This window comes from Etheostoma cragini, chromosome 7 (assembly GCF_013103735.1).
Source record: "Etheostoma cragini isolate CJK2018 chromosome 7, CSU_Ecrag_1.0, whole genome shotgun sequence".
In the NCBI taxonomy this organism is placed as follows: domain Eukaryota; kingdom Metazoa; phylum Chordata; class Actinopteri; order Perciformes; family Percidae; genus Etheostoma; species Etheostoma cragini.
Genome location: NC_048413.1, coordinates 19,170,545 through 19,198,289, shown reverse-complemented (window position 1 = coordinate 19,198,289; position 27,745 = coordinate 19,170,545). Strand labels below are relative to the sequence as shown.

Genomic DNA, 27,745 nt, shown 5'->3' with positions numbered 1-27,745 from the left:
TCTCTCTCTCTCTCTCTCTCTGTCTCCTTGGTTGCGTTCCCCTTCTCAGACACACATAGCACCAACACTTGAGGTGCTGCGAGAGCGAACACAGAGAAAGAAGCAGAGAGAACACAGTAAAGACAAAGACAGAGAGAGAAGGAGAAGAAAACCAATCAAAGTTCAGCGCAGCGCAGGACTTGACGAATGCTCATCCAGCTGGCTTAAGGTTGTCCTCACTCACTCTGCAAACAAGTGTCTGTGCATAATGGATTTCACATTGGTCAGCAGACATCGAGCAGGAGCAGCAGCAGCTCTGTAGACTACTATGGATTATTTCAGAGACTGGTGCTTTTGTGATGAATGGGAATGACAGCATGCAGAACAGAAAAGAAAATGGTAATATGACAACCTGCTCCATTTGCTGTGACATGCTTTTACTTCCCTTCTGTTTTGACTTTGTTCACGTAGGATTTTATCTTTTTTGTTTGCTTTAACTCTCAGCCTTGAATCATAATTGAACTTTTTCCTGATCTCAAAGTTTAACATTTACTGACTAAAATGTGTAGTTGTTAAGAAACCTTGCAGAATTGGAACGTTACACAGTGGCTGTTACTAACAGTTTATGCGGAGCTGTTAGACATTGGTATTGGTTTATTTAGCTAATATAAAGTTTTGGCCTGCTTCTGTCAAATACTACGCTTGTATTTTTATGAAGATTATATTTATCTTTATTTATAAAGACCAACCTCTCTAGAGGTGTTGGATATTCAGTGGCATTTTCAGCTTCCTGGCGTCTATCATAATCCTGTCATATACGCCTCTGTGAAGAATGTATGACATATTAGCTTATTCAAGATATGCTTTTTTCTTTTAATATTGTTTGTACATTGAATATCTTTGGGTAACTGCTGATCAGACAAAACAAGTGACTTGAACACATTAACTTGCCCTCTGAATAAATGTAATTGGCATTTTCCTCTATTCTCTGACATTTCTTATAGATTACATTTTTAATTAGATGAAATAAGTCATGATCATCACTAGCATCCCTAAACATCTTACAATACACACCTTGCTTCTTATAACACATAATGAATGATTCATTCATGTAACACGTGACAGTTACAACAATGTCTTCTCTTTAAATATTACTGCAGTCATTTATTTATTACACCCTAACAAGTAGTCTTTTATGTGGAAACATGCACGTACACTGACTGTGTACAAGCATAGCTACCATAGCTCACACTAGCTGCTATTCTCTGCAGTGTTTTGACAGTTGAAGGTCTCAGGTTTCAGATTTCACAAACCAGCCACTGTACCTGCATCCTGGATCCACATTTACTGGCATGTGAGTCATGCAGGAGGAAAAACCTACTACGGCGTCAGGGAGGTTATATTAGAAATCAGTGCTGTCGGATCTTTGGATTTAAATGCGGAAAGTTTAACACTTCCCTATGTTTTTGCCTGCTGAGATTCTCAGCCTGCATATCCTGAAGAGGAAGTGTCTGAAAGTATATGTTGTCACACCTCGGCTGTAGAGAGGGTGTGCCTGGTTGGGCATAAAGTAGATTTTGTTAGGCACTTACTGACTGGGAGGATGTCATAGGGAGTTGAATTTTAAAATCCCCGCCCAGCTCTCCTGTAGGTTTAATTTGGCAAGAGAGTGTGTGTGTGTGTGTGTGTTGCTGTAATTTTCCCGCCCTGTTTACAGCATATTTGCCTTGTCGTAGAAACCAGAGTCCATTAACTTGACTATTCCTGTTTTGGAAGTGACCTCAATGTTTGGGTATTTGTTCCTGTGTTGACCTGGTTCTACAGAGCGTCCTTTTTCTCTCAGCAGAAAGACTTCTTGTCCCCTTCTAGTGATTCAATGGAAATGCACTGCAGTTAGCTCAACAGCTCCGGTAGAAAAACTACAAATCATCACCATGCCTTTGGAGCCCGCTTGTTTAGGTCGTTTTGGCTAGGATGTCGGTGGCATCTGCATTGAGAGTACACAGCAACACGTCCGATGATACAAAGAACATTTCAGCAACAGTATCTGAGTTGATGGGTTGACTGAGATGGTGTAGCTCTGGTGGCAGCTGCTCAAAGTGTTCCACTCTGATGGGTGTGGACAACTGCAAAGTGTTCATTTTTACTCTGAGCAAAACATACACTGACCTTTTTTCATTCCTTTTCCCTGCCAAGGTTGGTGCAGAGCTGCACAACATGTGAATACAATCAAACATCAAATAAAGCTTTATATTATATTATATTATATTATATTATATTATATTCATAAGTCACAACTAGTAAGATAGTGATTTGATTTGTAACCAGCCTGTGTTAGGTTTCAACATGATTCATTTGATTTGATGTCATGTATTGTGATGATGATGATGGTCAGATTAGCATGGCTGAGTGTTTTCACCTGTTTTTCCTGTATCTAAGTGATCGTTTCTGGTTGTTTGTTATGAAATCTGCCGGTATGAGTTACATCAAGCACAGCTGTGAGCTAATTACAGATGAGATGAGTGTGTCAGTGAAAGCTAAGCCACACTTTGATATAATAACACACCTCACACACACGCACGCACAGAGCAGACATGTCAACTTACTCACGATGAGTTTAAAGGTTTGCTTAAAATCTTGGCTCATTTATAATTCCCTGACGTGTTTTTAATGACTTAAACACAGGCCTTGCTGCCCCCTGACTGCTACTTTACAGCCACCCTCAAACCGTCCTGCTGATCAAGGCCGTCATTATTAGTGTTTGCCTTCCGCAAGCTCCGATTTGCTGATCCCTGTGAATCTACTAAATATACCGTCTGGCCATCTCGGTGCCTCGGTGGTCATGTACAGTAGCTCTACTCAGCCTGTGTTTATGTGCGACCTCAGTGAAATCTGGTTTGTGCTTTTGCTCGGGTGTCACCGGGTGTGTTGAGGTGGAGAGCCACAAGACACACTCAGAAAAAGGTAACAGAACAGATAGAGAGGAAAATATTTTTTTTGTGACTCTCTTTGTACCTTTTAGCACTTAAAGAGGCAGCTTTTAGTAGGCTATAAAAGGTACAACGCTGTATAGTTACATTCATTTACCCCCAAAAAATCAAATTACAAATGACAAAAGCTGGAATTTCCTTACTTTTCTGGTTTCATGCCGCAGATTTCCAAGCTGTGAACAGCAGATGAATAGTAAATTAATTACACAAGAAATGCTCAAAACAGATAGCAGATGTTTTCGGGCAACCTGAAAACATCTGATAATGTGTGTCATAAAGTATTTTCTTCTCAAAACTCTATTTGCGCTGACAATATAAGGCAGCAACAATCTGGGGAGCCAACAAAGTAGCATTAAACATCCAAAGAAATGATTCCAAAATATGAGTATTCAAAATAGAATTGTTAAAGGACATGCTCCAATGATTTGATCATATGTATGTTTATGTATAATGTCAATAATTGTATAATGGTAAATACCTTGAGATGAACCATCTCCTTTTCAAAGATACAAGATACAAAAGTCTTAACAAAATCATAGTAAAGATAGTGCCGTCATGATGCTCATTAGTAATTTAGCTCAGTTTGTTTGTATTAAAATAATACTTAAAAGTTTGATTTACAGATTTGTAGATGTGCGTAATTCACAACTGAAGGAAACATTTCAGAAAATGTGAAGAAGAGATTTGACATGTTGTTTCTTTGCCATTAAAGAATCTCAACTTTTATAGCCCTCCATCTGTTTTAACATGGGGACTCTTCATCATGGCACATTTTGTACCATGCCTGGCGTGAGGCACTTCTGTGCAACTCTGTGTGAGTGCTAATCTGTTTACTACACAATTAGATTTTCCTCCAAATTACAAAATAGTTAAGATTGTCTGTCATTATCTTTGTTTCCTAGTCAGCGCATGAGAGCTGTTGTCATTCAGAAGTTATCGCAGCAGCAGGCAGAAAACCGCAGTTCATCAGACTGCAGTGACAATCTTGTTAGCGTGGGAAATTGCAAAACAAGAGGGATGTGAAACAAGGAAATTTGCCAGAAAAATTATCAAAGTTTACGTTTAGTTTAGTTCACCATTTCAGTTAATTACCCAATTTTTTTTTTAAATACTTAACAATAGACTAACTCCTAAAGGATGAATTATTAACTGGGAAATACAGACCAGTAGCAAATCTTTTGTGTGCAGTGTAGCAGAGATATCTAAGATTGAGAATGGTGATGTGGAAAACTTGCTGAATCTTTAGCCTGGAGACTTTTTCAACAGAGGTCGGATACAGAAGAATGCCCCTGGAGTCAATAGGAATTTATAGCTGATGCATTTCATTTAGCCAAAATGCATCATTCATCCCCCCTGACCTTGACTCCTCACTGGCTCAGCATCTAAAAATGAACCACCAGTATTTAAGAATTTCCCAAGTGGTAAAAAATCACATTAAGTACTCATACCTTCTGATTTGTCCTCTTAACAAGGGCACATTAGCAGGATACACAGGTAAAATGTGAATGTCACGGACATGGATTTATAAGCCTGCCTATGTATACACTCAAATTCATTGGAAAGTCAGAGGGTGTAAGTAGACCGAATGTCTTCTCCAAAGAGTTGACTTTACAGGATGTAAATCATGTGTTAAGTGCTACAGAATGAGACTCCTTTTGGCTTGCCACAATAAGTAACAGTGTCAATGTAGGCGTGATTAACTGAGCCATAAGGCTTAAGGCTCCTGAATGTGAAGAAATGATCCAAGTCAGCCGATTAATCTTCACGTTTAAAAGAAACAGCACTCTACTGCTTTTAATCTCTACTACTCTCTACTCTACTCTCTTCCTGAAAAGGCAAGATTGTTTCGAATACATTATTCCAGAAGTTATAATAATTAATTGGGATGAAAGAACTGCTTCCTGTACATAAATCCATGTTGTCCCCAGCTCTTCTTTGAGTGGACAGCAGGAAAGACATTTTAAGCAGTTTGGTTAATCCAGTAAGGAATCCTTGTATGTCAGCTGTTTTTTTAAAGATGAAAAACCACAGACGTAAACACAGGAAATGGATTCTTTTCGTGCTTATTTATAAGCACTATCAGTGTATGTAGAGGCTTTGAAGTTTGGGCAAATAATCACATCAGTTTTGCTTATTGTGCTTTACATATTTCTCAGGCATTGTAAATACATTACACAAACTGAATGTTTGTGAGGATATTTCATTGGAAGTTAGTAGACAGTAGCACTCATGAAAACTGCCCTTTTTGGAACCAAATACAGTTTATTCAGTGTTCTATTTCCAAACTCTTTAAAACATTTAATTTGGGATTGCGTTTCTTTTTTATAAATACAATGTGAACGTTTTGATTCTTCTCATGATGTGGTTAATCCACATCTTTTTACCAGGATTAACATGAATAAATTATTTTGGAATGCATGTTATCCTCTCTCACCACATTTCCTGTCACTCTCTGCCAGAGACTATTGAATCAAAAATGGAAAATTACCAAAAAACACACTTTCAAAAAGTAATATCACAGTTAATGACTTCATCAAGAGAGAAATGTCCCACAGGAATGTATTAAGTCCCCATGCATGCTTTGATTTTTATTATTATTGTTAAATATAATAATAATATAAGCAGGAAGCTGCTCGACTTCAGGAATGTGTTAAGACTATTTCTGTGTCATAATGATACTGGACAGAGACATTCAAACTGTCCTCAGCTCCCGCACTGGGACATCTTATCCACAGTAATGTGAGTCTTCATTTATTTCAGTGGCAGAGTGAGAGAGATCTGCGTGTTTATATAGAGCCATGTGAATTTGCAGCAACAGTATGCTGGCCCGGGCAGAGAGACAGGTCCATACAGTTCACTCATACACCACATACTGGAGACAGACACACAAGTACACACATAAATCTAGCAGCAAATTCTTTATGCTGGAAACCGCATTACAGTATATATTTCCGGTGATGTGGCTTGCTTCTCACAGCTGACTATTATTACCAGCAGTGTTGACACGCTGAAAGCTAAATTTCCCTCTCGTTTAGTAAGCCCTCCAAAAACTAGAAAGCATTTGCGCGTCTTATCAGTGGCGTTTCTAGGACAAGAGGAGGTTTGGGCTTGGCCCGGACCCATTTCACTTAAATGGATGCAATGTGAGACGGGGATTGGCTTTCCCAGCTTGTTAATAGCCAGTGCATGTTTATTTAGTTATTTCAATAGCACCAACATATGGCCTAATCAAAACTGTCGTGGCAACCCAAAGGCCAAGGTTTTTCTTCCAGATTTGTGTGGTGACCTGTGATGTTGGGGTTCTGGGGGGTCTGCTCATTTTCCAAACTTTGTGCACATTCAAAATATAGCTCATCCCATGTGGGTCCTCTGAGATTTGGAGGAGTCGTGATATTTTGAGAAAAGTATAGTAGGCTATTACAATGATAATTACAAGATTGCTCTACTGATATGGTAGAACACAGACCTTCTGGCAGACACAGGGCCTGGTTTGGGTCTCTGGTCTCTAGTGTGAGATAAAGTTTAGGGATGTGTCTGTACGCTGCTACACATCGGAGGTGGAAAACCGAAACTATGGCATAAATACATGGAGCACAAACGCGTCACATCTCGTCCATTACCTGAAACACAATGAAATAAGACAACTTATGATTTTGGGCTTACATAGGCTATTGTCTGGTATCATATTTGTCAGTCAACTTTTCAAAATGCATTTGGGGCTACACTTAAAACATTCAGGGCTGAAGCCCTGACAAAATTGGTTCACAACGATTTTCAACTGTCTGTGTCCTATTACTGTTACCAGGGGACCCAACCCAACATTCAGATTGTTAATAACCAAACTGTTATAGCTGGTACTTCTCTTGGTTGCAAATGATTAGTCTCAGTTTACTGTCACTGCTGACAACCTGTTGATACATTCTAACACCAGCAGAACACGCTATCCCAGGAACCCACTGTTACATTTGTAGCACTCTGGGGAACAATCAGGCAAACTTGCTTGGACACACACATTTGTTTCTTAGGGCAAAGGTTACATGTTCACAGTACAGATTTAGAATAATCATACATAGTAGAAATATTAAAAATAATACACATCCAGGAAAGATGTTTAGGAGGAAGATGTTCAATCATTTGCAAATAGCCCACTGAGCTTATTGGGAAACTGGAGATTTTTTTCCAAAGCAGTACAACATCCGTGTATTTTTGGTATACGGCAGATTTTGCTTTTGTTTGCAGAATGATGTTTTGAATATAGCCGTTTTTTGCTCTTTTTATCTTTCTTCCCTAGGCCTATATAAAAGTTAAAGGGTTAATCCCATTGCTTCACTTTTGATAACAATTTGTTTTTGTAATCAAATTTGAAATTTTGTTTTTTTAAAGATTTTTATATTTAAACGGTTAAACAAAACGTTGGTCTAGATGACAATATAAAGAAAAGTACACTACACATACCGAAGAAGGCACTGTGCACCTTGTCCACAATCCTTTATTCTGATCACTTGTTTCACTCCAAAACAAAGAGAGGAAATACGGGAAGGAGGGAGACAACAAAAACACAACAGCAGAAACAATGTTTGCAGCTGCTTTTGATAACATTTAAGAGGAACATTTTACTTGTCTAGGGATCATTTCCACGTGAGAAGCAGTTCACACTGTGCAATTAAGAGCATACATTTCTGCTACATATAAAGACATTTAACATGAAGTACTGTATAACTTCCCTTACAGGTCACATTCATTTAAATTTCAGCAATTTACAAGCTACCCTCTTCCAAGAATCCCAAACCTTTCTAACTTTCAAGATTGGAAAGCATTTCATTTTCATTTTATGAGCTGTGAACTGAATTAGCTTTTCCGTAGGCTACATATTTTGCTGCTGAGCCTTCCACCATCCTCATCCTCCTCATTTCACAACAACATTACCGTCCTCCTCCTCCTTTTCCTTCATGTTATCATGATGCCCCATCACTGTGTTTTGTCCCAGCGGGGTGTGGCAGGACTGACCAGAAAGCTCTGAGTCACAGTGTTGTTTCTGGTACTGTAGGGGCTGCGGACTGGCTGAGAGCACAGCATTTTTTGATTGTAATGTAAGGGGATAAGACAGAGATAGGGTGGATGGCCATTTTTTCTTGAAAAAAAAATTAAACAGTCAGAAGAAACAAACATAGGGACAAAATACACAGAATAGGAAAGGGAATTCAATGAGAAAGTCCGCTTATTATATAGTGTAGATCCTGCAAGTCTGAAGCCCTCTGGAAGACCACCAATGCTACATTTCTTCCTTTTTAAAGGTGCAGAGAAGAAATGCACAGCAGAAAGCAGAGCTGGAAAGGAACTGAGCAAGTGTTAGTCTGAGGGAACATAATCCATCACACTGTAACTCTGTCTCCATCTCCCTACTACCGTGTCTGTCTTTCTTCATCTCCACATCTGGGAACCCGTGAGTTCAGTGGAATGATTTTCACAAACAGATATGGGACTGTTAGTCCTTGATCTTCTTATGTAACTGACCAGAAAGCGAATAAATATATTGTAAGTGATTTGTTATACTAAAAACAGGATGTATTTTTTATATAATTTCTTTATTGATTTCTTGCACTCACAAGTCGTATAGTACAGTTAATATATCCCACCCTCCCCCTAAGCCGACCCATTACGTCTCTCTCTCATCATTTGTTACATTACAAGAGCTAAAAGACTATATGACAGTATCACATGTACATAACATCGGCACCTCCAGCGAAGCCATGATATGCCTACATACAAAAATAAACAAAAACTACATCTTCGCCATCACCCTCCAAGACATACCTCAGTCCTCTCCTCTTATGGGGTTCACCACGGACAGGAAGTTTTTTAAACTAAGAATCATTTCCTTGCTCCTACATTGACATTGATGCAGTCGCATCCAGTAAATGACACTGAACATGCATCGTGGGGAAAAAAAGGGGTAGCGAGATTTCATGCTATGCGTCAACATTCTTAAACAACCCTGTCTGATGCCATATATCTCCCAACGGAGCCTCAACCATGCATGTACATTAACCCCCAAGGTCCAGTGCCGTGGCCTTTGCCGGGTGCTAAATAAAGACGGGCCTAAAAGTGGGTAGCGGGCCTTGAGTTCAGGTCAAAGGGAATGTGAAACCATAAACCAGGAGCCAGCCTTGAGATCAGCTCTTACACACTGTTTACGTGGATGTTTCCTGTCAGGCTGGCTGGCTTTATGTTTAATGATGAGTGCGGTGTTTGTGTTTGTGTAACTCTTCTCTCACCATGTCCTGAGGTTGAGGACAAGGCCTGTTTAATTTTCCTGTGAGAGACGGCAATGAGATAAAAGTGACTCCAAGTTTCCTATTGTTTAGCATTACTGAATTACAGAGGATTTAAGTAAATACTGTTGGTTGTATTCTGTAGTTTACCTAAATGATAGAGTCACAATTTAAATAGAGGAGGCATAATAATACAATACAATACAATAATACATTTTCATTGGCTAATTGCCAGAATATTGATCAGCAATTTTAATAAACAGTTACCTGTCATTTATCAAGCAAAAGTGGCTCCAGATTTTCAAATGGGAGAATAAGCTCACATTTTCTCCTCTTGCTTCTGAAAATTGTAATAAACAATTTTACCTATATTCTTGATAGTAAACTACTCGATTAACTGAAAAGAATCTACATATCATCTGTTAGTTGCAGCATTAATAATTCATTTAAAAGGCCTTCACTCTCAAAGCAAACTACTTACTGCAGGTAATAATAGTGAATCACTATTTGCTTTTTGAATTGAGGATAAAACGTTGACCACAGTGGCTTCTTTCATATCATTTTCCATTGTTACGTGGTAGAACATGTAAATGTGTGGCAGAACAGTTTGTTAGATTTTTTAAAGGTACATTGCAAGTATTCCTGGATCACTTGCGTAAAAGTTAGATTGAAGAAGTTACTGACTAAATGACAACTTTTAGGTTAGTAGTGCACGTCTATAGAACCCACAGATTACGGCCAGCCTGCCTTGTAACCAATAGTGGGGGTCAATAATGAACCAGTAGGATAGAATTTTCTCTCTCTTGTATTTTCAGAACTTTGAATCTCTGGAAAGTTCGATCCAGAACCTGCTGTCGGTGCTGTACCCACCCTTTGAGGCCACCGCCCCCACTCTTCTCAGCCAGCTCTTCCACATCATTGACAGTCGTTATCACGGAGATGCCCTGCGATGCCTGCTAGACTTTCTGGTCCCAGCCAAGCACATCTTAGACACCGTGCAGCAGGCTGCATGTGTAAGTCACTGTCCTTTACTGTACACTACAGTGGTGTGCTAAGCTCATTTGTGACTTTAAAGAGACTTCTACTATGTGTTCATAATGAACGAAGCAGCCCAAAGATCTTCTTGCTGGATGTAATATCATAATTGAAACAGAAAAAATATAGTTGACATTCTTCTAATTTCTGAAACCCTGTACTGTCAATGTGCTTATCCCCTTTTAGGCTCAGTACTCTGATGTGCTATTCTTATGTGAAGGCTGGCCTCTGTGTTTACATGACCAAGTTGTCGTCCACCTTGCTCCTATCAACCCCCTGCTACTTCAGCCTGGTGACTTTTATCTCCAGGTGGCACCATTCTGTGACCAATCAGCTCGCATCGTGATCTGCAGCCTCCTGGAAGAGGAGGGGCTTTTAGTGGAAGTAGTGGAGGAGACCCCGATCCCTGAAACTTCTTATCCTTGTATATTCAGCCGTGACTGGTTAGAGGAGATCAACCAGGGCCGCCATGGTGCGCCTCTCAGTCAATGCCTGCTTGCCACCGAGCGGGGTGTGGTGAGGTTACCATGGGAACGGGTGGCCCTGCCTGAGTTTGTGGACGTGCGACTGTTTGCTGGGAGTAGTATGGCCTCTGCTCCTCCTTCAAATCCTCCTTTACCACTTCCGCTTTGTCATCCTCCACCTCCTCATTTTCCTGAGAATTCTGCATCAAATTGTTCATTTCCTCTTTCTCCGTCAAAGGGATCTCCACCAAAACAGTATCCTGTAACCATTCAAAATTCAATTTTAACATCTGCTTCACAACGCTCTGCCTTCACTGTGGAGACCAGAATATGTCCGGCGAGGCACGGCATTGCTGTGTCACTTTGCCTGGTGGATACTGGCGCTGCTTCTTCATCTAGGCTGGTCAAAGTGAAAGACACTGAAACTGAGCCTAAGCCTATTGGCTGGGAGTCCCCTAATCCATGGGACAGCTCCTTTACTGAGACAGATCCAAATACAGCTTCAGAAACTCACACTGTTTCAGGTACATGCACCCCAGCAAGGGGAGATATAACTACATACAAAGGTGAAGATAAGGGTGTAATTGTGTCTGAAAATATAGGCCCACATAAACATAAAGATCCAAACAACAAAGATATATGCAGGAGAGGACCAGAAGGCCACACAGTTGCAGAAGGAGAATATATTGATATTCTTCAGGCAACTATGCTTTTTAGTAGAGCTCAGTCAGCAGCTGAAGAACAGCAGAAATTAGAAGTGCAAATGCAATCGCACACACAAATTGAACCACAAATCCAAAGACATCCACAAAGACAAGCACAAATGCAACCACATGCAGAAATGGAGTCATACAGGCAAGCACTGAAACAGGCAAACACACAGATACCACCTCAAGCACAGTCACAAGCAAATGTGCAGTCACCTACAAAACCACAAAGTCATTCTAGATTAGAGGCTGCTGTGTCATTAAGGCCCAAACTGTCTGCCAAAACAGCTCTCCGCCATTCCCAATCCTATCACCCTCACCCTGACTCTCTTGAACCTTCTCAGTGTGTGCGCACTGTCCAGTTCTCAGAGAAACCCTGTACCCCATGCATGAGGAGAAGACAAGGCGGAAAGGCTTCCAGAGCTCAGGAGCTTAGGTGTCGATACAGAGACTCCTACCAGGCTGCTATACAAAACCCTGTCACCTTTGGAAAGGAGAAGGAGAGCAGGAATATGTTAGCTGTGTTGGAGGAGGATGGTGATTTCTCACAGTGCGATGACAGACTTCCAGGGCATGAAACAGGAGATCAATGGTGTAATATTCAAGGAATGGTGTTTGATTCAGGGATGCAACCCCAGTCTCCTTCCTCTGTCAGTGGAGCCATCTGTAAGGAGTCAGGAGAAAGGAACACTGTTCCATGTGGGAAACCAGGAGATACCAACACTGCCCCCTGTATGGATTACAGGGGAAACAATGTTTTTAAAAGTGCCATGCTACCAGAACAAACATCTGAAAGGAGCACTTTGCCATTTAGGGAACCAAGAGATGCGTACTCTGCCAAAACTTGTGGCAATTTACACAGTGTAAATGGGACAGATATAGCGGTAGGAACAAGGATGAACAACAATAGAGCTTTGTCAAGTTCAAATGATCAGTCAGATGTCATTGCTACCAAACACTGTGGATTACAGTCGCCTTCCACTGAAATTTCATCGATGACCCTCAAGCCTCGTGAAGGGCTACAAAGCACAACTAATTCCACGGGAGCGAGTCCAAACTTTCCTACGTCTCATTCAGTGCCACAGAACAGACGGGAGTCCATGTCAGATGGAAGATGTTCATCCCTCTCCACAGCTGTGGTGGACACCTCAGAGAAGTGTGCGCTGGTCATTGTTGAAGGTCAAAATGTCAGGAGAAGAGAAAATACTGGCTCCTGTGCAGAGATTCCTCAGCTGCATGTGGTCAAATGTAAAAACAGCACAGCATTTGGACTGGTTTCACCCAAGATCAACAGGAGGAAGATGGCAATTCCAGGTGCAGTATTGCTGTATTAATTTGATCTTTAGCTTGTAGGTTTTATTGGGTTCATTTTAATATTGTTTACAACCAGAGGAAAATCAGCCTCCCTACCGCAAAATATGTACATTTTTATAGATGCTGCTCAGCCTGGCACTACGTTCATAACCAGTAGAAATGGCCATCAGACGAAGAACCCGTTACAGACAGATCAACCTCCAACATCAGAGACACAGAAGATCTCCCAGCATGTCTCTACCCGTCCCAGACCTGACCACCTTCCCCTGGGATCCCCAGACCCCAGAGCCCACCCCCTCTACTTAGGAGTAGCGTCTCTCACAGGTTAGTTAGTTTGAGACACCGCAAACAACAACCAAGTTCTTCACTGTGCATAAAAAGACAACATATACAAATTATATTACATAAAGATTATTTGTATTAAATAACTCATGTATTAATGTAAGAGATTAAATTAAAAAACAGCAATCATACAAAAGTAACATGGAAGTATCCCCAATGAATAAGAGTACTTCAGCCTGTGAGAGTCCAGATTGATTTTATTATTATTTTTAAGGCTGATGATGACTATTTCATTTTCTTTTCCCATGTTTTGAACATTCACTTTTTACTGACATGGCAGTTCAACTCACAACTTATAGTAGCTATGAGCCTCTCTGTCTCTATTTACCTTTTCGTTTTGCTCTTCATTCTTATGATTTCCTCTCATTTCAGATAGCATATTGGCATTGTCTTTATCATTCAATCCTAATGTTTGTTTTTTGGTCACAATCCTAAAGTTTTCTAATGAAAACTTTACTTAATAGTTTGACTGAATCCTATCTGTATTTTTATTCAGACACCTCATTCTGTTATACAGTAGTCCTCCTCAAGGATCAGTGTGAGCAAGACTGGATTTGGGGTCAAATAAATCCATTAAAACTGAAACTCAACCGGATGCTTTTGCTCTCTCTGCTCTTCCCTTTTGGAGATAGCTTAATAGGTTACTGAAAATTCTCACGAGGACAGCATTTTCCTTGATCTTTCCTCTCTTTAACCCCTTCAGGTGGCAGAGACAGGACAGGCAGGGCAATAGTTGAGCTCTATGGACACCACCAGGGATGGAGATCATCTGTTACAAACCAGGAGCTCTTCCAGATGCTGCTCTACTTCCGTACTATTACCAGGTAACATATCAGTTAACCAATTAATTAATTAAAGAAAAATTAATTAACCAGACTTGAAAGAAACCTGTACATTTAAAGTCATACTGGAAGGAGATTTTGGCAGCATTGTTGCCATGTCTGTTTTATGTGGTAACTGTTGTGTACTTAATAGCTTTTTTAATCTCTGCATGTAGGAGAGAAATCAGAGAAGCTGGGATGACAATCATTTTTGATTCGAGGAAGACAAATCCTCAACCGCAGCTCTATAAAGCCTTGATGACACTTCAGGTAAGAAGCACTGATTCTGGGTGAAATATAAATACTGAATAATGTAGCAGCTCCTAAGCATATCAGCATATCTAGACGTCCTCCAGTTTATTTAATAGTCATGTGTAATGTGACAAAAGATCTTTTCCTTTACTTTTTTGTAATCAAAGTTGCAATTTGCTTTTGTTAATTTGTTATACAATTTCTAGTGTTGATATCAGTTAAATTTACTGAAAAATAAATACATTTCCATTGATACCCATATGTTTTTGACTTGTAAAGGCTGTAACTCAAAGTGATAATTGTTGCAGGAACAGACTCCCCAGGCAGTAAACAGTTTTGTTCTGCTGGTGGACAAGGAGAGTAGCCTTCGCCCACAGAGGTGTCCCGGAATCCAGGTCAGCTTTTTCCTTTTTACAATCATTATTATAAGACACTACAGGTGGTGAAATACCTCTGTCTGGTTTCCTCTAAAGGGTAATTAGTTTGAGTAGACTATAAACGTAGTTGATCTCTTTAATAAAGCTGTTTTGTAGTTATGCTAGCGGCATGGTTATAGGGATGGCAATGTCAGTTAGTTTGTTTCATTAATTTGGTCAAGACTAAACTATCTTAAAAACACTTTGACTAGCATTAAAATGTTACATTCACGGTCACCAGAGGATGAATTATATGACGTTTTGAGTTTTTTCGACTTCTCCAGTGAAATATATCAACATCGCCTGACCATCAACTTTAGTAGTCACAACAGAACTTCAGATGCATTTACTATCAGACATTTTTGCATTTAATAGGCTATATATCGACAAATTTTTAAACCAAATAAAGGAAATAATGTTGTGGTCTAAAAAGTAATGTACGGCAATTTTGGTGTTTCTGTGTGTTAGAATTTTAAACTTGATTAATGAGGACTATGGTTAACTTTTTCTCAGATCTCTGCAGGGTAAATCCAGCCAGCTAGCTAGACTGTCTGTCCAGTCTCAGTTTTCTTTTGCACAACTAAAACAACTTTCAACGTTAACCCATTCCACCAAAACAAGTTCCCTTCCAAGGCTTTTTTGCAGCGGCACCGTGGCTCTGTCCGACACCCAAGATGATTGGGATAGGTTTAAAGAAATGCTAATAAACCAGAGCATGTTTTTCTCCCATCTCGGAATGCGGCGACTAGCCAGAACTTCCTCCGCAGCAATGTGTAGGAAATTGTAGCTGCGAAAACGTGTTGATGTTACTTTGACACTTGTTGCCTCGAAACAGACTGAAGTGGTGACATCGATGAAAGCCTTGTTCAAGCTGGTCGAGGTGAGTCAGCTGAGCGCCCGCCTGGATGGCACGCTATCTCACAGCCACTGTGACTGGCTAGACCTGCACCAGGTAACACAGAGTCACATCAATACATTACCTGCCTCTCTTCTCTCCACTCAGGTAGTGCAATAGTTGCCTCTTCACTGCTCATGAGTTACACATGTCGACATCTTTCATTCTCTAGAAACTCTTCCCATTTGTGTCTGATCTTCATGAGGCATCCAGCTTTCTTCTGAGAGCCATTAGTGAGTTAGAAGAGCCCCAGAGGACAGACACTGTACAGGTACCTTCATTCTGTGCTTTGACTGTTCACTCGTTCTCTTGTTTGTTGTTATTTGGGACTTGAAAGCTGGGTTTATCCTCAATTATGTAACTCAGTCTTCACTGAAAATACAGTGTGTGTTATGAGGATAAAAGCTTATGTAGTTATATAAATATATTGGTGAATGCACAAGGAAATTGTTTATGTGAAGTATGTAGTGCACAATTTGCTGATCTTTAAACTGTCTTTTGTCAAACAGACTGTGCAGCAGTGCATGATGGACCAGAGGACTCTGATGAGGAATGTATTGGAGGACAGCCGATTGGTCAGCCTGCAGAGGGAGGGCGGGGCCATCTTGGCGAGGCTGAGGAAGGAGAGTGACCTCAGATACCCCCATTGCGAGGACCTCAGGTAAACTCCTCCTCTCACCTGCTCATGTACACAACAATCCAAACAAAGGTATTATATCTACAGTCTTTTTGGGGTAAACTTGTTTATACGATCTTTGTTATCCTTTGATTTAACATTCTAGCTGCTAGAAAATAAACCACTAGAGAAAACATGTTCCCAACAATTACCACACCAAAAATAAGTGGCAAAAATGAATAATTATTAATTGTGTAAATTGTGCAGCTGCGGCACACTTCTTTCAGACTCATTATTTAATAGCAGGGGATTTAAGATACTGTTGTCTTTGTGATGACACAACCATCATATTTTCACTATTTTGAGATCAAAATGTAGCTGTAACACTCTTGACTTTTTACAAAAGCTGAAAAGCAAAAGATAAATGTTTTATTGCCAGAGTTTGCTCTATTAAGCCAGTTGTTCCAAGCTTAGCTGTGTTATTGTTATGCATATTTTTTTTCTTAAGCCTTTGATCTGTCTTTTTCCTACATGCAGTGACGCAGTAGACTCAGTGAGCAGCCTGTACAACTACGTGGAGGAGCAGGCTCACATCCTCGTGCAGAGGTCCAACATGTCACTGGAACACCTGGAGTATCTGCTGGAACTCAGAGAGGTGGAGGGACACTTTGTGCAGGTGCATTTTATTAATAGCTGACCATCAAATCTGCCTACTGATGTTCAGATGAATGGCACTTATTTCAAAATATGTTAGTTTTCGTAAGTGCAGTAATGGTTCTAAGGGACTATAAAAGACATTACAGTCTCTGGGTTCATGAAGGCCCGGCGATCTTAGACACCATGTGGGTATGGTGATAAGTAGATCAAATGTCATACATTGATTTTTAGGATTTTGCATTTGAATGGAAAATGTATGAAATTTTTTTTTTTTTAATTAGAATCATCGTCGTAGAATCGTTGTTTTTCTCTCGTAAGTCGGGAAACAAAGTGAAACAGTTCAATAATGTGAAGAAATCGTGACAGTATGTTTATGTTTGCCTGTGTTTTTTGTCATTGTATGCCACATTACATATTTTTGTGATAGTTAAGTTGCTTAGCTCTCGGTCACTTCTTTGTTGTTTACTAACACTTCAGGCCCATTAGTGATGAAGGACTTCATTTAATACATTTTTAATTGAGATATGTATAGGCTAACTGTGTTTTTAAGACACATAATCAAAAAGAAAAACACATACAAAAGTAAGCAAATAAAAGAAGCACACACTCTTCAACCCACCACCTCTCTGCAGCAGAAAATTGTAAAAAGCTAAAACACACAGTTAAACTTATACTAATTTAATTTATTATTTATTATTATATTAGGACTTTATCATACTACTAAACATTATATTGTTTTGCTTTTGTCCCTGCAGATGCTACAATGGTTTAATGTGGTGGGAGAGCACCACCTCCTGGAAGCTGAATCAGTCGAGGACTCTGGGGACCGAATGGAGCAGATCCTCAACAACTTCACTCGTTTCCTTATTGAAGCTAATGTGAGTCTACGTTTTATTGTTGCTGTCATGTATTTGTGTGTCTCTGTTTGTCTACCTGTCTCACTCTGTTTCCCCCCGTCTGCTAAACCTCCAGGACCGACGGCACCATGCCATGACGTTAGTGTCAGAAGCAGAGCGACTCCAGCAGATTGGGCTATCCTTCCCAGAGACAGAGGCATTTGGGACTCTAGTCTGTACCTTCAAATCAGGCCTGGAGGACTTTCTATGCAGGGCAGAGGCATGCGGCAGGGAGCTGCAGATCATGGTCAACGTGTGTGATTTTTGTGAGCAGGTTGGTGTTGGCTATTTTATAAGTATTCAAAATTCAAGTTTTCAAGATCCCACACACACTAGCGCCACAAGATATGCATCTTGTGCTCTTACACCGTGGAAAAAGTTGTTTGGCCCAGTTTGGGAACCTAGCCCACAAAGACATCTCTTCCCCCAAATAACTGACAATTCTGCTGAAGCTTTACTGTGTGAACCCTTTATCAGAACATATATGGCATGAATGAGTTCTCTGTTAAAAATGGTAAATTAGAACATCCACTTTTGTTCTTATGTATGACAAAAGAAAACATCTGTAATCTCCAAACAGGCTACAGCTCTGGCCAGCGAATGCATTGACTACCTGGAACAGACTCAATCCAGAATCCACACAATTCAAGACCATGACCAGACTGCAACACCTGTCAATCACACAAACACTCAAAACCAAGACTCTGGGCCGAGCGTTGCATCCCTTTGCCCAATTGATGTCCACGCACCACATGCTCCAAATGTTTTACTGTCAAGCAATGACAACTCCATCCTCCAGAATTTCCAAGACAGGTTACTCCAGTTCAGCCCAGAGAGATTTCAGGAGTTGAAGGCCCAGGCCAGTGTCCTAAAGGGTTCCAGGGGGATGCAGCTCTGGAACGTAGCCTGGCTAAGATGCCAGGAGGCCAGGCAGCAGCTTCAGGAGAGATTGCAGGATGTGGAGGATTACCATCAGCAGCTAGACTCTACCAGCTGGTGTGAACCTCATTATGTTGATGTGGTAAGCACTAACATTCAGACACTGTCCCCCGGTGGCCAGAGTCTGGTGGTACAATCAACACCCGGGCCTCTGCACCCACAGTGGGAGGGCATTGTGTCAAGAGCGGTGGATTTAGGAAAGAGAAGGTCGATCCTGGGCAGCAATGATACTAACTCAACAACTGTAGCCTGCTGTAACATCAAACCTGAGGATCGCAATGATGCTGGAACCAGCCAGGGGTCAAAGGTCACTCCACATTCACCTCACAGGTAACTTCTTGGTCCATTCATCTCACGTGATTTAATAGTTTACACTGTGTGAAATGATCACTATTAAGTTAATCATTTTACAATAGGTCAGCAAGGAGAACAGAACGAGAGACAAGGAGAAGACAGACAAGCAGAGTGAGGAGTGAGAGAGATGCCGCTGCTCTGTCTCAGTCCCACAATGTTGGCTGCCAGTGGTTTTCATGGGGACGAGGTCTTGGAGAGAGGTCGGTGAGTCAAGACTCGTGCACCACTGGAGTAGCGATGGCGGGGTCACTCACCCCTCCAGAGCAGCGAGTTCGAACACCATCATCCTGCTCCCACCATGGTCAGCCGTCTTGTCGGATCCTCCAGGAGGCTCAGAAGTTCCAGATCTCCCGCCACGGGAGCTTCTGCTCAGAAGACTCCTGTATGAGCGACCAGGGAGCTGTAGGGGGTAACAGGACTTTATGCTGCAAACACTCAAGCCTCCCCATTGGGAGATATGAAGGGGCCTTTTGTTTGGCAGATCCACCGGAGAGTGCCAGCAACGCCCTGTAAGTTAACTACATGTGGGTGAAATGTGCTTGCATTACCGATTGAGAAAAAGATATGTAATCAAACATTTGCTTTGCAAGATAATATTAATTAAGTGTTTTGCCTTTAATTTCAATAATATTGTGAGTCTTAATAATATTTCATGCACTCTTTACTGTCTTTAAGCTTCCAATGAAGTACTACAGGTACTGGTTCTTCTGATTTTCCTCACCTTTCTTTTCTACTTGTCAACATGATGGATTATTGAACAGGCCTACCAGACACAGACCATTTGTTTAAAGTGACTGCTAATATTGAGATCTAAACATCACATGGGAAAGTTAATGGGCTCATTCATAAGTAGAGATATCCCAATTACATTTTTGGCTTGTGATAACTCCTGATTTTGAGTCCTTTAAAATACCCATTACATGCTCATTTTCAGGTTCATGCTTGTATTTTGGGTTTCTACTAGAACATGCGTATAGGCTTTGATGTTCAGAAACTCTATTTCATTTACACTTTCTTTCTAGATATACCTGTAATCACCCTTTGTCTAAAACGCTACATTTTAGCACCTGGTTCTTTTATCCCCCCTCCCGAAAAAAAGCCCCGCCTGCTTTGATTGGTCAGCATAAACGGGTCTTCTGTATCTGTGCTCTTAACATCTTTGCACTGTTATTGCAAGAATTCTACTGGCATTGTAGCGGCCCTTTCTACCTGTATATGGTGCAGTTGTGACATCACAACTGTGTAAAAGTCCAGCACGGCTTGATTAAAGGCACCATTTCTGAATACGGCTGTGTGCATTTCTCTGTGGAATTTTTTTTTGATACAGTATTTATATAGCAATTTGACCAGCTGTATAATCCAAAAAGACATGGAAATATAACTTTATACAATATGGGACCATGAATATGCAATCCAATTATTGCATTTTAGTTAAAATAATGGTGTTGCCCAAACTATATACAGGCTTTGGTAAGTCTACAGCAAACTAGCTGAAGTAAGTCATGTAAACATCTGTCAGCAGAGGAGCTGCTATGTAGGAAGGGGGTAGTGTTTTACTTGTCTTTACCCAGGGGCCCATTCTCATAATCCATTCATACTTGGCATGTTTTTTTTCTATCACTGTGCATGAAGAGAAAGTAAAATGACAGCATGTCACTGTATCATCTGCTGAAATATAAAAGTAGTGCATCTTCTCACCTTACTGCAGGGATGTACATGTGTACTCTAGGACAGCTGCAAAGCACACCTCTGACAACACCCATCATTGATTATGGCTATGATCAGGGCGAAAATAGGCTTGACATATTCACAGAGAGAAAGCAGTAAAACACGTCTTTTCAGCCTGGTATTGAGTAACTCTTTAAACATTTGTTCAGTTCATTGGTCAAAATCCTTTCATCACAAGCAGTTTTCAACAAAGAGCTTATGCAAATCAATTTCAGGAAATTGAATAATAAATAACTTGGCATCATTCAGCAAATAAAACAAAGTAGCGGGGAAAAGAGTAACATGGTTGAGAGAGATCCTGGGTAAAGACTATCAAGCCTAAAACACCCTAAACAATTTTCATAATATTGTTTGTACAGATGCAAAGAAAACTCCCAAATTAGGTATACCAAGGATGAGGACAAGAAATTAGATATTTGCAAATACTACTATATAGATGTAATGTAATATAACATGTACTACAGTGTACAAGGTACAGGTCTCTGTTTGAAGTTAATAGATATGTGTTCTGCTTGTGTTAACAGGAGGCTGCAGCGTGTCCTGGATGAGCTGGTGTTTACAGAGAGAGAGTATGTCCGCTCACTAGGCTACATCCTGACCCACTACCTCCCCCTGATGGACAAACCAGACATCCCACAGGACCTCAGGGGCAAGAGAGGTGTCATCTTCGGCAACCTGGAGAAGCTTTACGACTTTCACAGCCACTACTTCTTGCCTGAGCTGGAGGCCTGCCAGAGGGAGCCCGCCATGGTGGCGCGCTGCTTTCTCAGACATGTGAGTAGTACAGTAACTATACTGCAATACAAAATATAGTACATCATTTTTGTATGTAATGTTCATTATATTTAAAAAGCATATTAATGGTTTTAGCTTAGTTTTTATCTGATTGTGTTTATTTATTATTACTAATAAATAGCATAATTGAAATAACTTAAGAAATTTGTATTTTAACTGATGGCAAAATCTATAACTGTAATGTACAAAATAGTCCCACCTTTTTTCCAGAAGACCAGACCAGAAGTTGGCATGTACAGTAGCAGGATTTAACTGATATGATAATGATAGATTATTGGTATTATTATGTGATTATTGCAGATATTAATGACTATGAAGAGTTCAAGTTGGCTTATAAATAACATACATTTTCTAATATGGTTTAACTTTCCACAGAGTGAGAGTTTCGGCCTGTATGCTCTGTACAGCAAGAACAAACCTCTGTCAGACTCCCTGATCCTGCACCGTCGCCATGACATCTTCAAGGTCAGTTTATGTGTCCTGTCTTTTTCTTAACGGAAATATGCAAGCGGATGTTTTACATCCTTTAGTGTTTACACCATGCAAGCTAGAACATTTTATCTGTACACCACCCTAATTTTTCAATTTAGTAGGTTCAAAATTACATTTTCAACTGGTTGCAGTAGTCATTACTCTCAGAACCCTGGAAGTGTTAGTGCCATGCTTTACTTTTCCAACTTTCCAGTCCCACTTTGTTTCCCCTCATAGAAGAAGCAGCAGGAGCTGGGGGACATGATGGACCTCTCATCCTACCTGCTGAGGCCTATCCAGAGGATCAGCAAGTACAGCCTCCTTCTGCAAGACATGCAGGCTCTGGCTGGCTCATACAGGCCAAAAGACATGATCCAGGAAACACTGCACATATCAAGTGTGTGCGCACAAAGTGTGTGTGGCCCGGGTTCGTTTGTGCCTGATCTGACGACCAGTGAGAGGGAGCGGGAGAGGACTGAGATCCAAGCTGCTGCAGACCTGGTTCGGTTTCAGATGCGCCATGGCAATGATTTGCTCACCATGGACGCCATCCAGGAGTGTGATGTAAGATATCCAAATGTAAATAAGATACACTTGATATCAAGCAGGTAAGTTAATAGTGTATTTTTCTTTCTGCTCTTCTGCTCTACATTTCTCTGCTCTATCAGGTAAATTTAAAAGAGCAGGGCCAGCTCATTCGCCAGGACGAGTTCACAGTTTTCTTTAGGAAGAAGAAATGTGTTCGCCGCATCTTTCTCTTTGAAGATCTCATCCTCTTCAGCAAGACCAAGAGGACAGACATTGGCAATGATGTTTATGTCTACAAGCAATCATTCAAGGTTTGCACACATCCTTGTTTATCAAAAGCTGTCATAATATACAGTATATTGTATTACACGGGCCTTTCCCAGTGGTTTTGCAAAGCTCCTATATGCAAAGCTTGAAGTGAAGCCATAACATTTAACCACATATGTTTTTTTCAATCAGTGCAATTTCTGTATTTTCTCTCCCAGACAAGCGACATCGGGATGACCCACAACTCAAGTGTGAGCAACTTGTGTTTTGAGATCTGGTTTCGCAGGAGAAAAAGTGAGGACACCTACACCCTGAAGGCCTCCAGCATGGAGCTGAAGAAAGCCTGGACCACTGACCTGGAGAAGATTCTGTGGGATCAGGCCGCTCACAGTCGAGGTAGTAACCTTAACCCAACAACATATCTTAATTATAAAGCACTTTTACAGTTTAAAAAAGGCTTTACAGGGGGGAAAAAGAAAAAAGACTGTGAATATGCCATACATTTCAGAGCTGCGTATGCAGGAGAGGGTTTTCATGGGAATGGCCCGCAAACCTTTTATGGACATTCAACCCAGTGATGCTGCCATCTGTGACCGAGCCGTGAACTGCGCTCTGCCCGGGAGAAGTAAGGAGCTGCACACACAGAGCTGACAGAATATTTTCTGCGGAATATTTTCTTCAGACTAAGTGAACACATTTTACACGTCAAGCTAAGTTCAGTGTCACTTTAATAACATAACATCAACAGGTTTTAGTATGTGTTAGGATTTAATGTTATCTAGCACAGCAGGACCTCATATGACAATGTTTGTGCCCCATCATTTCCATTAGTTAATGAGGATTTTATTTTCCAAATCAATTGTAGCTATGTGGGCTTGTCTAACTTCTTTTTTCATAAAATGGTTCATTATTGCAAGAAAGCACAACTGCAGGGAGTCCAAAATTGAAAAAAAATTATCTAAACCATTTAGAAAATAACAAAAGCAAATGTGAAAGCCATCATTCAAACATTTGAAAGTGTCTGTTATATTCTCCGGGCTACTGTAGTTATGTACTGGACATGTATTGTGTGTTTTACAATATAATACATTTCTTGTGTATTCACTTATTTTTAATTTAAAAGATACATTTAAAAAAAATGTATCTCAACAACTATTTGTTGAATTGGCACACAAATTTGGTACATACTGTACATGTGTAGTCCTTAGGTATCAATCCTTAAGAATTTAGTGATCCCATGACTTTCCCTCTAGCGGCAGAATGTGGTTCACATTTGTGTTTGGTAAAATATCTCAACTGTTAATTGTCGTATCAACATTAAATTCGATACATTCAGACATGCATCTTCCCCTCTGTCATCTACCACCATCATCAGGATAATATTTCAATTTTTATGATCAAATACCCGCAAAACTAATTCCCATCAGCCTCAGCTCAAATGTTAGCATGCTAACACGCTAAACCAAAATGATAAACATGGTAAAACATGGTAAAACATTATACTTCCTACAGCATTAGCATGGTAATATTATGAGCATGTTACCATTTTGCTTAAAGGTCCCATGTCATGCTGCTTTTGGATGGTTTTATATAGGTCTTAGTTGTCCCCTAATACCTTATCTGAAGTCTCTTATCCCAAATTCAGCCTTGGTGCAGAATTACAGCCACTAGAGCCAGTCCCACAATGAGCTTTCTTTAGGATGCGCCATTTCTGAGTCTGTAGCTCATTGAGGAGGGGGGAGTGGCCTTGACCAACTGCCACTTCACTCATTTGAAAGCCATGATGTCTTTCTCATGGGTGGGCCAAATTCTCTTGGCAGGCAAAGCAGTTATAGGGGAGGTAACCTTGCGCATTATGACCTCATAGGGATATGACTTCATAAGGGGATGATTCCAGATCGGCCCATCTGAGCTTTCATTTTCTCAAAGGCAGAGCCGGATACCCAGGGCTCAGTTTACATCTATCGCCATAAGCAGGCTGGGGAAACGCATATTAATGTTAAAACCTTATAAAGTGAAATTTTCATGCCATGAGACCTTTAAAGCACTGCTGTGTGTGAGCTCACAGAGCAGCTAGCATGGCTGTAGACTTATAGCTTTGTTTTTGATTTTTACAATTTTTTTTACTCTTTATTAAATATATATATTTTTATTTTTTAGATCCTTTACATTTTATTGGTGTGTTTAACTAAGCAAAACTAGTTACTAAAATCCAAAAACACTTTCTGAAATAACTGCTTTTGCCCTCACTGCTCACTGACCCAGCCCATTAATTTCTCATTGATGACACCCATCTACGTGTGTCGTCAGTTCCTGTGGCCTGTTGTTCACACAGGAGCTTAGAATACCCACGACCACACTCCATTGGCTCTGGCAGCACCGCCTCCACCACCCTCAGCCAATCATCTTCCTCCTCTGGCCGGGGCTCGCTGCCCCCTGCTGGTTTTCCTGGGAACCTATCACAGGGGGTGGAGAACAGTCCTGCTGTCTGCTCCTCCCCTGAGGCTGTGACTGAAAATGATCTTACCAATCAGCATCTTCATTCTAACTGTGAACAATGGAAAAGTCATCCTCTACTGAGTGAGTTTAAAAACACATGTTTTATTTTATTTTTATGTAATAACAGAATGGCCTGTTTGCAGTTGACTTCTGAGCTCAACATGACTGAGACAAAATCCATTGAACCTTTTAATATAATTATCATGCTTAAGTTATATGACATTTGAATATGAGAAAGTATTTTAAAAACCACTGCTGATTTGAAATTTATTTAGTTTGGCTCTATCTTGGTAGTAGCACCAATAATGACACAATGGCACAACAACCATTGATCAATGGTCAATGTGAAAATGTTTTGAATGCCATTATGGATTTTAATTTATATACATTTTCTCAATGTCAAGTAATGGCCACACCACTGCTTTCATTGTTTCAAATATCTGTTTCTGCTTTAGTGGACAGCACTGAATCATCTGGAGAATGCATCAACGTCTATAGCAGCTCAGACCGCAACTGCCTGTCTGCCATTGGTGGAGAAGTAGTTAAAGACAACTCCTTGAATGTATCCCAGTGTTTGAAGTCTCGCCCACCACTTTGTCGGACCCCCAGTATGAGGAGAGACGGCTCACCAACAACTAGCAGAAAGAAACCAAGTATTGCCCCCAAACCTCCACATCTGGCTAATGTTCAGGTACAGTTGAAATTGTAACAAAATGACCTGAATTGTATGTATGAGCTAACAACAATGGGTCAAGATTCAATCCTGTTTTTTTCTCTTATGATAACAGGTGTGGTGGTTTGAAAAAGGTCTGAATGTGTGTCAGTGTCAAATTGAAAGCCTAAATACTAAACTCTGTCCCTGGAAAAACAAATTCTAAATGATAACTCTATTACATTAGCACACTGAGGGCTTTGTACAGCAATATAACCAAAACAGATGAATCACTATTAATAATCAAGAACTCATGTTATCAAGCTGTTATTTTGTCTAATATTTTCTTTGCTATCTTGCATTGCAGGGTAATGACGTTATAATCGGAAAATCAACAGAAGTTTAACCCTGGATTCCTTGCAGGAGGTTAGAATGTAAAATGTTCATAAAGAAGTATCATACTAATAAGAATTATTATTATTATCATCAGTGACCTCTGTTGTGAAAACAAGTTGTGCCTTTAAATATTGTTGCAGATTATCGGCCCACTAAAGCTCTTCAGTCCTGTTGAAGATCTTCTGGCCCTGCAGAAGGACAGTCTTAGAGAACATAGTTATTTTACATGGCTGCCCAGTCACAAGGCAGTCAGGTACTTCACAACTTGTCACTAGGTTTGGTTTAAATTGATTTATGAAGCAATAAATTGGTATCATATGTGAGTCATTCAAATATGGTTGTCTTACAGTATATCACATGTAAATGACCATGCAAGAAAAAAGAGGAGTGAGAGATGTACACTCATCTCTCACACACACACACACACACACACACACACGCATGCACGCACGCATGCACACACACACACACACACACACAATTTTGTGGGATCATCTGTGCTGTACAGACTTTACAGTTATTAATATACAGGGGATCAAAAAGGTTGTATTCATTGTCTTCATGGAAAAACATGGAGAAATTATTATTCTCTTGACATCTGGACTACATTGTTTTGGTTACAAGATGACAAAGGAAACTTAATGGAGTCCAAGATATAGTCAAAGCCTCCAAGATATTCACTGGGCGTAAGCCCAGCGCTAGCTGAAGATCCAAACTCAAAGTTAATGACCATAAATGGAGACGCATGTGGATATGTGTGCAGATATGGAGAAGTAAAATTATGTATTCATTAATATAGAAGTAATTAATATGTAAGGGTATATCTATTTATTTGTATCCGTCTGGATCTGAGATATTCACAGTAGCCTGTATTTATTAATTTATCTGAAAGGACAGACCACTTATGTGTTTCACATCTGGATTTGAATTACTCTGTAGCCCATGTAATTTAATCATACAGAGAAAAAGAACATGAAAGACTGGGTTTAAAATTGGAATCACACAATTACTGCATAGTAACAGATACAGTGGGGCTCAAAAGTTTGGGCACCGCAGGTAAACATTACTATTAATGTGCATAAAGAAGCCAAAAAAAGATGGAAAATCTCCAAAAGGCATCAAATGACAGATTAGACATTTGTACAATATGTCACAAAAAGATAGATTTTATTTCCATAATTCACACTTTCAAAATGAGGTCAGATGAGTCTGGGCATTTAAACCCTTAAGATTGACATCACCTGGTCTTTCCAGATGATGATTGAGAACAATCCATGACGCTGTCAGGTCTTAAACTTCCAAAGGGGAAGATGCATGCTATAAACTCTGCAGGGTGCCCAAACCTTTGCAGACGCCATTTTTTTTGTTTTCTGTTATTTTGAAAGTGTAAATGATGGAAATAAAATCTAACTTTTTGTGACATATTATACAAATGTCTAATCTGTCATTAGATGCCTCTT

At 40.2% G+C, this 27,745-nt stretch overlaps 1 protein-coding gene across 1 annotated transcript; it reads left to right on the top strand.

The window, feature by feature from the left end:
• The first annotated feature begins 49 nt into the window (after window positions 1-49).
• Window positions 50-27,309, top strand: LOC117947309. Its single transcript, XM_034876091.1, has 25 exons — window positions 50-378; window positions 10,057-10,254; window positions 10,463-12,761; window positions 12,882-13,085; window positions 13,807-13,927; window positions 14,101-14,194; window positions 14,485-14,571; window positions 15,428-15,544; window positions 15,660-15,758; window positions 15,997-16,148; window positions 16,641-16,779; window positions 17,516-17,638; window positions 17,733-17,930; window positions 18,237-18,925; window positions 19,012-19,458; window positions 21,202-21,451; window positions 21,848-21,937; window positions 22,181-22,507; window positions 22,612-22,782; window positions 22,957-23,134; window positions 23,247-23,363; window positions 25,049-25,318; window positions 25,693-25,928; window positions 26,257-26,315; window positions 26,426-27,309. The coding sequence occupies exons 1-24, from the start codon at window positions 343-345 to the stop codon at window positions 26,293-26,295; spliced, it is 6,681 nt and encodes a 2,226-aa protein (XP_034731982.1). The 5' UTR covers window positions 50-342; the 3' UTR covers window positions 26,296-26,315; window positions 26,426-27,309.
• The last annotated feature ends 436 nt before the right edge of the window (window positions 27,310-27,745 follow it).

Excerpts from the sequence above, each read along its gene's own strand:
- LOC117947309 (XM_034876091.1), top strand. The coding sequence starts at position 343 with ATGGGAATGACAGCATGCAGAACAGAAAAGAAAATG. Across the intron at positions 17,931-18,236 it reads TGTGTGATTTTTGTGAGCAG|GCTACAGCTCTGGCCAGCGA; the intron begins GTTGGTGTTGGC and ends ATCTCCAAACAG. Across the intron at positions 18,926-19,011 it reads ACTCCACATTCACCTCACAG|GTCAGCAAGGAGAACAGAAC; the intron begins GTAACTTCTTGG and ends ATTTTACAATAG.